At 53.7% G+C, this 10,239-nt stretch overlaps 2 protein-coding genes across 2 annotated transcripts; one reads left to right on the top strand and one right to left on the bottom strand.

Moving 5' to 3' along the window:
• Window positions 1-764: 764 nt before the first annotated feature.
• PODANS_5_11760 (uncharacterized protein) lies at window positions 765-5,440 on the top strand (the record flags this gene model as incomplete). Its single annotated transcript, XM_001904395.1, has 2 exons — window positions 765-3,583; window positions 3,634-5,440. The coding sequence occupies 2 exons, from the start codon at window positions 765-767 to the stop codon at window positions 5,438-5,440; spliced, it is 4,626 nt and encodes a 1,541-aa protein (XP_001904430.1).
• Window positions 5,441-6,011: 571 nt separating this feature from the next.
• Window positions 6,012-7,088, bottom strand: PODANS_5_11750 (uncharacterized protein; the record flags this gene model as incomplete). Its single annotated transcript, XM_001904394.1, has 1 exon — window positions 6,012-7,088. One exon carries the CDS (start codon window positions 7,086-7,088, stop codon window positions 6,012-6,014), a length of 1,077 nt encoding a protein of 358 aa, XP_001904429.1.
• Window positions 7,089-10,239: the final 3,151 nt, after the last annotated feature.

Here is a 10,239-nt window from a genome sequence, read left to right as displayed (position 1 = left end):
CTCCCACAGCTGCTGGAAAGACTCATGATGGGCGGCGCGGGCGTGCAGCGCGGAAGAGATGTGGTAGGTTTCGATGTCGCGGTCACCAGCCGCCGACACGTCGTTGGTATCCGGAATACAATCACCCATTGTAAAAGAAGACTGACAATCCGCAACACCCAGCGAGTGATGACAACTTTGGTGTATTTGGCGATGTGAAATCATCAAGAGGTCGTGCGGAGGGGGAGGTGGGGAACACCGAACGCGGATTGAACATATTGACTCGCTCTGAGTTGGCTTATTGGGACTGATGGCTATCCGGTTACACCAAGTGACAGCAGTTTCATCTGATCAAATATTTTGATCGAAAAAGGGGGCATTCCCAGCGTTATTGTCGGCATGTCGGACATGGACCCTAACCCTGTCCAGCTGCCTGACCACCCGACCACGTGCTGGCATCTGCCCACATTCCATCATCCACTAATTAACCAATGCCAGACGAGCGTCTCAGAATAATCGACTTCTATGCAAAACGCATCCATGGCTTTGTACTCGACGACACCGCATCCTTTGTGTTCCATACTGCAGAATCCGTTTGTATTGCCGGAACCGGCTCGAGCAAATGGAGGCCACGACAAAGAAACACCCGGCGTTAACTGCCCAAAGTCAACAACAAAATAGCACCATGTCGCGTACGTACCCGACCCGCCGGCCGTCCAAGTGCTTGCTGTCTGATGACCGGCGACGTTTGAACTCACAACATCACCAAGAACAGCACAAGCGCCATGTCTTCGTATTCCTGGCAGGGGTGGGCGCCTGGTGATGGCGATGTGTACGACGACACCTCGGATGAGAGCTACCATTATTGGAACTCGGACTCGGACACCGAATCATATCCAATGGCCAAGTCGTTACAGAGTCAAGACGAAGTCCCAGAACCTCCATCACATCCTCCCCCAACTCCCAGACCGGGGTTTGCCCAGCTTGCTACCAGTACGGGCAAGACACCCATTCCGCCTATCCCGCCTATTCCTACTACGAGCGGAAATACCAGCATAGGCCCTGTCAACGACCCCAGCAGTACGTACTCTGGTCCTCCTCAGCATGATGGCTCAGGGGACATCATCATCACTGACGAGATGGATATCAATGACATTGAGGCCGCCATCGACGCCAGCAGCGAGATGGCACTCGCACAGGCAGACGTGACCACGGGCTCCAATCCAGTTCAAGGGGGAAATTCAGCGAACGTGGATCCTGATGAAGATGTCAACATGAATGGTGATCCGGATAGCTTGTTTGACGGGACAACAGCTGGCTTGTTTGAGGGTACAACAGACTTGATTTCTGACCTCATTGGGGACGATACATTAGGGCCTGCGGACGCTTCCACGCCCAAGAGGTTTCCGGTCCAGCAGACACAGGTTCAGCAAGTCGACACGACGCAGGTCCAGCAATCCGACACGGCTCTTCAGGCTCTTGCAGAGCCGGATCATGACTGGTGTCAGCTGGCAATCATGCTCCCCCCCAGAACTTTTCGCTTGCCGAAAACGGGCGTAGATGAGAAGAATCTGGATTCTACCCTCTGGCTTGACCAACAAAAGGCCGGTTTTGTCTATATGCACACCCTGAAGCCACAGGCGCCGACTGGCCGCGCTCTGTTGGTGTGCTCAAGGCAGACTGGGGAGCTCATTGTCAACAAAAACATTCATGCGCACCCCTTGATGATTGATTGGCGTTGGAACGAAAACTACAGACGATGGTGGCATTCCAATCCTGACGAGGCCAAACGGGATTATGCCGGGACCATTCCGCCCGAGATCAAATTTGCCCGGCTTGACGATCCGCTGGTAAAGCGACGGCTGCCAGAGGAGGGGGTATATCCAAACTTGTTCGGTTTTGGCATCAGCAACGGCCGAGGAGGCGTAGAGTATGATTCTGCCTTCAGGAGGCCGCTATATGTTGACGAGTATTCGCTGTATTTCAAGCACTTCAACGGGTACAATCTCCGGAGTATCCTGGCATATGCCACGCAGGGTCCAAAGACGGCGCAGCTTTGGATTGATGAGTATTTCATCTGGCACGTCATGGAGCAGCTCACGTCCGCTGTAATCTATATGCAAACGGGCATCACACGATCGGAGCTGAAGGCAGGGGATACGAGGAAGAAGGAGAATTGGAAGCCGTTTGTCCACCGCAACATCCTCCCCGAGCATGTCTATCTGCACTTTGAGGAAGCATGGGAGAGGGGTCAGAGTGAATTTGACGTGAATAAGCGGGATGAGGACCCGGCGGAGAAGGGCAACTATGTCAACGAGTCCCTTCGGCGCGCGTTCCCTCGTGTTGTGCTCGGTAGTTGGTCGCAGGCCAGCGAATTACACAGCAGCGAAAAGGTGTACAAGTACAATCGTGGAGAGCGCAGCCAGATCATGGCAAGGCTAGGGAACAAGGACGTCGATGACCACACGGGACTCAGGCCCGAGCTTTGGGAAGACATTTATCTTCTGGGGGCCGTACTCCGACGCTTGGTCACTGTGTGGGATGCGCGCAAGAGGGAGGAGGAATGGGAGAAATCGTGGATAGACTACAATGTCGATGCGGGAGAATACACCATCGAAAACGTGAGAACTCCCGGCGGAAACAAACCGCACTACTCCGAGGACCTTTATGATATCCTCGAGCTATTCCAAGTGCGCTCCAAAAGAATCCAAATACAGGACCGGGCGAGCTGGGCGGATGAACGCTACTGGACCCCAAAAAGGTTGCAGACAAAATCGTTTGTAGATGTCGACATCTTGATTGACGTCGTGTTCCCCATAGCGCGTTTGAAAGTGCAAAACGAGAAAGCTAAGTTCCGGGCGAACGAGGAAACTGGCTATATCAGCATACCAGATACCCTGATGCACGGTTGGTACGCGCTCACGAACCGCATTGACCTGATCCCGTACACGCCAGAGGGCCAAGACATGGAGGAGGTCAAAGGAACAAAGGTGGCGTCGCGGGAGCTTCAGTTGGTGCACGGGACCAAGTATCTTGTTTGGTACCAATTCCACGCCCCTGTCACCAGCGAGCTGAACCCTGGGATCACGGACTGGCTCGCAGTTCCGTGGGCGAAGCAGGCCATGGAGCAGCCTGCCAAACTATGGGGTGAATATTGGAACCAACACTACAGCGATGAGATTCGGGCGGCCAATATGGACACTCCCGAACGCGGGGGCAGACATCGAATTGGTGATAATCATATGGATGATTCCCTTGTCACGGTGGATGAGTCTTTGACGGGCGAAAGGAGAATAGCGCTCGAGAAACACAAGAGAAAGGGTGGATTCAAGCCGGACTGGCGAGTCCAACGGCCTGTGTTTGAGGCACCAAGAGGTGATGCTGCAGAGTCTGACGCTGACGAGTATGAAGGCTACGAAGCTCGCAAGGATGCCCGTGTCCAAGAATGGGACGAGCTCATCGAGGCTGCCAACCCGAGAGATCCCTTCTTGGCACTCACGTTGGAACAACACCTGAAGCTGGGTGCTTACGATGGATGCGCCGGGCGAAGCGCGTGTTGTGGCACCTCTACCCCGTCGCATTGCAATACGACGACAGCGCGGAGGTACGAAACGAGGAAGAGAAGCTCGCTAAGGATTATCTGGAGATTATGAGGAAGGAGGTGGAGCTCCAGGCGACAGGACGGGAGGTGGAGGAGACACCTGAGCAGCGGGCTATCAAGCAAAAGTATCACGCCATGTTGGAGAGGCTGGATCCAAAGGGCGAGTACAAGGTTGGATTTGCGCACAAGTTTGCGGCTCCACGGGAACCTACGCCGCCACCACCACGGCCTCCTCCTCCTCCTCCGGAACGGCAACCCACACGCTCCCAAGGAACACAAGGGGATCCGTCACCACTACCACCCTCTCCCACCACAAAGTACAAGAGGGAGGATGAGGCGCGGAGAATAAACAATGATATTCTGGCCACGCAGCATAGACTCCTGAGAGACAGGTTAAAGAAGGTCGTCGACCAGTACACTGAAGCCCAACACAAGAGAGACAGGCTTGAAACGGATGACCATGAGTCGGAGCAATATCAACGATTTGTCGAAGCTTCAGAAGAGGTCAAGGAGCTGGAGGAAAAGATGAACCTCCTCAAGAAAGCTGATGACAACCTGCCCAAACCGGAACAACTTGACCGGCAGAAGGAACGTTTGCAGAAGGAGATCAAAATGTTCCGCAGACGCGCTGCCGAGTTCAAGAGGGCGGCAAAGGAGCAGATGACACTTCGCAACGAAAAGACTGATGACGCAGCAGACATGATGCAAGAGGCGGCCACTTTGAGGCTCGAGGCTTTGGAGGAGGCTGATCCGTCCCGGGCTGGCCAACTGGAGGACCGGGCAGACGAGTTGGACGAGGAGGCCGAGGCTCTGATCAAGGAAATGCTCCCGCTCAAGACAAAGCAGAGCGAGCTGGCGGACAGGGTGCGGCTGCTGGAGCTCAAGATCAAGGGCCATACGGAGGTGATTGCCAAGATTGATAAAACGCTCAAGAAACAGCAGGAACCGGCTGGGGGACCCTCATACTTTGCTCAGGGCTATGAGGAGGCCATGGCGGATGAAGGTGGTGCTGGTCCCAATCGCAATGATGGTGCTAACGACAGTGATGATGGCGATGATGGTGGCGATGGTGGTGGCGGAGGTGGTCCAGGTAGAACCTTTGATGGAGTGAACGATTCTGACGAGGACGACAACGACGGTGGTGGTGATAACAACAACGACAACAAACCCGACACCGCCACCGACCCCGAACCCACCCCCCAACGACGCACCACCCGCTCCGGGCGCGTAGTCAGACCGGTCAGCCTCTACTCCCCAACCAATAACTACAACGCCACCCAGCAAGACTCGCAAACCCCGAGGAAAAAACCCCCTCCCAAATCACCCCCAGGCAACACCACCATCCCCCGCATCCCAACACCCCCTCCACAAACTGGTCAAAAACGCCCCAGAAGTGACCCAGATACTGCCGTCATTAGGGAAACACCCCCGAAAAACCCCCGGGTGGGCGTGGCAGATAAAGTTGAAATCGTCGAAGTCCCCCAATCTCCAGATAAAAAGCCTCCCTGGGTAAACCCCCGAATCGAGATTCCTTGGACGCAACAAGAGACGGTCCCAGCTACGCAGTATTCAAGTGAGGGGGGTGATGAGGTTATTCCTGCCACACAGCAGCCTGAGGGGAGTAGTGAAAAGAAGAAGAGGAAGACGAGGAGGACGAAGGTGCCCAGTCCTATTGTGACAAAGGAGAAAAAGGGGAAGGCAAGGAAGGTGTCAACCCCGACGAAGCCAAAGTCTTCGCCTGGCAAGGTGCCGGAAGCGCCGAAAAAAACAAAAAAGACGCCGGGAAAGCGGGAGTTGGAGCAGCAGGTGACGCCGACTCCGAAGAGACGGGCGGTGGGACGGCCGAGGAGGTATGAGTAGGGTGGGAAGTTTTGGGCTACCTCGACAGTTTTGTTTTTGGATTGAGATGATGGGGTTTGGAAAGGGTTAGATGATGTCTCATATTTTGAATTGGATAAAAGGAACTTTTCATTGGATATTCTCTCTGTCTTTTGGATATTTTGGTTGGAATAAAACTCTCTTTTTATCTCTCTCGCACGGTAGCCAGCTCAAACAACAAGCCGATGCAAGTTCTTCCTTCACATGTGTCTTGTCGTGCTTGTGCAAAGCGATACACATTTGCCCCAATGGAGCTTCATAAAACAAGCTTATCAATCGTGAAAAGATCAACATCGCCTGCATGTACGCCGTCATTGATCGAGATCTCGTCTCCATGCACTCCTTCTCGGCAGTCACAAGTACCTTGCATCAAATCCCATACCTGGTGCATGGGAACCACAGCGGAAGGATTCAATGCAACTTTACACTTGAAGGATCCGAACCAGCCTACACAGCACAGCACATTTAGAATTACACTCAGGTCAAATCAAAGCCACAGAAACTCTATTCAACCTCTACCCAAACAGAAAACTACATCCAAAAAGCTCCAACCTTACTCCTCCAAATCCCTAATCTTCAACACCGCCTTCCCAAAGTTCTTCCCCTCCAACATGCCCACCAACCCCTCGGCCGCATTGTCAATCCCCTCAGTAACACTCAGCTTAGCCTTGTAGCTCCCCTCAGCCAACCACTCCTGCATCTTCCTCTGGTGCTCCTCCCCATACTTATCCGCAAACCCCTTGTCATAAACAATAAAGCCCCTCATCATGATCCTCTTGCTCACCACCTTGAACAGATTCTTGACCCCATACTTTTGTTCGTCAGGAACACTGTACTGGCTAATCATCCCGCAAGCAATAATCCTTCCATGCTGGTTCATCGCCTCAATCGCAGCCTCGAGCTGCTCCCCACCGACATTCTCAAAGTAAATATCCACCCCATCCGGCGCGAGCCGCTTGAGGGCATCAAACGGGTTTTCAGTCTTGTAGTTGAACCCCCCATCAAACCCAAGCTCGTTGAGGATAAAATCGAGTTTCTCATCTGAACCAACCGATCCAATAACCCTGAGTCCCTCCCGCTTAGCAACCTGCCCAACAACCTGCCCAACCGCGCCCGCAGCAGAACTGATGAAAATCGTCTCCCCTTTCTTCGGCTGCCCAATCTCATGATACGAACTCCAAGCCGTCAACCCCGGCATCCCCAACGGTCCCAAAAACAACCCTAGGTCCTTCCCAATCTTGGAGTTCTTGATATCAACCCTGCGCCTGATCGTTCCGTCTTTAAGCTGGTCAGCACTCAAGTGGGCGTATTCCGCCAGGGGGAGGTAAGCAACGATCAGATCCCCCTCGGCAAAGTCAGGGGTATCAGAGCGGATCACTTTGGAGACGGTGTCGTTGGTGATGGGCTCGCCGACTAGGAAGGGCGGGGAGTATGACTTGATGGAGGGGTCGCGCATCTTTCCGCGGAGGTAGGGGTCATAGGAGGCGGAGAGGACGGCGACGGTGAGGCCTCCTTTGGGGGGTTTGAGGTCGAAGGGGACGGGTTCGACGGCGAGGTGCTCCCCTGGGATGGGGGCGTTGGTGGGGACTTTTTTGAAGAGGAGGGTTTTGTTTTGAACTTTGTCGGACATTTTGGCGGTTTGTTTGATGTAAGGGGTAAGGGTTGGGTTTGTTGATGATGGTGTGAAGGGGTTGTTATTCTCGTGATGATGGCGGTGATGGTGAGGTGAAAACGAGGGGCAGATGCTGGTGTTTATATCGTGATCCGACCTGGAAAGCTCGGCGGGGTATCCATGGCCAGTTGGTGACGTTTTTCGACGTCACTTGGTGGTGGTGGATCCCGCGGGAGAAGGACGCAGAAGATGTTGGGTGGATGAAGACACCCACATCGGGTGGGGTTGATGCCAAGATCCGAGGCATCTATTTCGACATCGAGACTAGTCCAGTAGAAGGATTGGTAAGCCGATTTTGATTCATCAGCTTCCATCTTGCTGCGTACAAATACGGCCGCCCGCGGACTGCTGAATATTATGATCTGACTTTTCAGGTTGTTTGAGTCGACCACCATCCCAGTCTCTGGTCCCTAGCTGCGAAGGTTTCGTGCAAATTCGCGCCCGATTCTCTCTTGCAAGTCGCTGCGCGTCCCCTTGTAGTCATTCCCAGTCAGTCGGCCCTGTAGTTCGTGGAATCTGTAGAGCTGCTTCGGCTCAAGTAGTCCATGCCAGAGTTCGCCCACCTCAATTTTCTTATAGAACAAGTAACTGTCGTATGGTCCAATATCACGAGCAAAGGCATAGTGCATTCTCTTCTCTTTCACCTCGATACCCTCTTCTTCTCTCTTCCCACGAGCCTCCTCTTCGTCCAACCGAGCCTGTTCTTGCTCCATGAGAATCACATCGTCGCGCCGCTCAAGAAAGCCTGGGCCGTAGAAAGACCCTCCCCATGTGGGCGACTTGTCCATCAGGTAAGGTAAGCTATGCCATAATCGACCTGGATCTGTAACCATTTTTCGAGTAGTTCCTTATTACCACGACAGCCTAGATAACTGTACATCCCCTCAAGCACCTCATCTGGAATGCCTGCTATGGGACTTGTCACTGCCTTCATCATTAAGCTGTAAGGCTTTGACTGTTTGAGTCCATGAGTTATGATGGCAGCCATGTTGAAGAAGTCCGTTTTGATGCATCCAAAACACCGGGAGGGCAGGAAACGCTGGCGGTTGTCCTTGAACCGTTCTTCGGCCAACGTCGGCGGGAGCAGGTCTGCCACCACAGTCTTGAGTAAGGTCATAACCCCTATCTGGTCTTTGAACCCGAGGTTCGCGCGGTACTGTTCAAATGGAAAGCCATCCGGTCAATACGGGATCTCGTAAGTAACGAGACAAGCTTGGCACTTGCCAGCAGTGAACCTGATCTCCAGGCAGCATATCGGACACCGATATGTTGGATAGGTGCGGTCCGGTAGGGCAGCATGGGAAGAGTGGGAGGATTCTGGTGACTAGGAATCTCGGGGGCCATTCTCTGGAGCATCATTCTGTGGGATCTGAGGTCGATCTTCGACTCGAATGAGCCGAACTTCACCCCTTGCTGCACGTCTCCTACCGACATCATTCATGTACTCCTCCCAGCATTCACGGCAAAACATATGCCCGCAAACACGAAAGACGCCCTTCTTCGCCTCATTTCGTTGAAAGTCCGACAATCGTCTCTTGCGCTTGTTCCCAGCAGGCGGAGAAGGTTCCGGCACCGGCTCCTGATCGATAAAGGCAGCGATATAGCACGTACATATGATACACCGCACAAAGGGCTTTGGCTCGTTGGCGGAGGTTTCGTCGACGTCAAGTCGTCTTAGATCCTGGAACAGGTCCTTGCCTCCGGGATCCCCTTTCTTCTGTGGAGCAGAGGGGTTGGGTGGTAACGGCGGGGCAAGATTGCCGGTGTCGGCCTCGTCTTCGCTGCCTGGAAGGTAAAGATTGAGGCCGGGCGGCTTTGACGGCCCCGAATCCGATGGTTGGTAGGTCGGATCTCTTTCCTGTGCCTGAGCCACAGCATCGGCGATCTATTCGCTCCTCTCCTGGTTTCTCTGGGATTGATTTGTGTCCTGGCTTGGTGTACAATCTGCCGTTAGGTCATCCTGATCAAGGGCAAGTCACAGCGGCCATTGGCGACCCCAATTCGCAGGCACATAGTGGTGGTCATCCCCGATCCACCATTGCCTCCCAACGGGTGAGTGCAAAGGTGAGGCCTGCGCTGGTGGAAGGTTGGGCTTCCAGTAGAAGGATGTTTGCTCCATGGGTTGTCTTGGGTTGGGGTGATGAACGGGTTCAAAAAATTGCATGCTTCAAGTCTGAACTCTCATGCTTCATACTGCTCACCCATAATTCTCATCAGCTTCCTTTGTTCAACCGGAAAGAGGTAATATTCCACTGCATTTCTGAACAGGAGGGAAAGAAACAATAGAGTCGCGCAAAAAGGGGCTCGGCTGAGTCATCCGCCTACCTTGGGCAAGTGCTCGCCATGTCATGCTGTGATTAAGGTTTTGGCCAGAGGACGATAGTGTGGAGCTGAATGCGTTCTCCGGCCTGGGGTATTCTGCTGCCACGCAGAAGGCAGAAGAGGCTTGCAGTCTTTTCTCATTCAAACATCATCAGCATCAACTAGCAATTATGGCACCACACGACACCCCAAACAACCCCGACCTGCGCAACATTGACCCGCTTCTCTATAGGCACATGCAACCGACAACACACAATCCGACGAATGTTCCACAGCCAACACACCCACCAAATGATTATTCCAACCCCCCGCCCGTCAGGGCACCAACATCGTCTCTCCCCGGGCACCATGTATCAGTCTCCTTTACTCCAGGACATTGCCACGTGCCGTCCGAGCAGCCATACCCACCACCTGTATATCTGGGCCACCACCAGCCAACAGCCTCACGTCCGGCGTATGCCTAACTCAACAACAATACCAACAGTTCACCTCCTCAACCCAACCACCAACCCAGCAAACATCTGCCGTCAACCCCATAACCCCAAGAATAACCCCCCAAACCATCACCCGCAAAAGCAACAACCCCCCCGGCCGGATAATCCACACCCTCCTCCCTCCCAAAAACCACATCATCCGCCCCGACACTCCCATCAGACCCTTCATCCTCTCCCTCCCGCTCGGCGCCCCCTTTCACAAGCGGTACAAGGCCCTTTTGCGCTGCACACGCAAACAAGGAAGCGCGCTCATGGAAAAGTTCAACGCTGGCCCGTATTTATATTAACGGGAT

Source organism: Podospora anserina, chromosome 5 (assembly GCF_000226545.1).
Source record: "Podospora anserina S mat+ genomic DNA chromosome 5, supercontig 7".
Taxonomy (NCBI): Eukaryota; Fungi; Ascomycota; class Sordariomycetes; order Sordariales; family Podosporaceae; genus Podospora; species Podospora anserina.
This window is presented reverse-complemented; position numbering and strand designations above follow the sequence as displayed.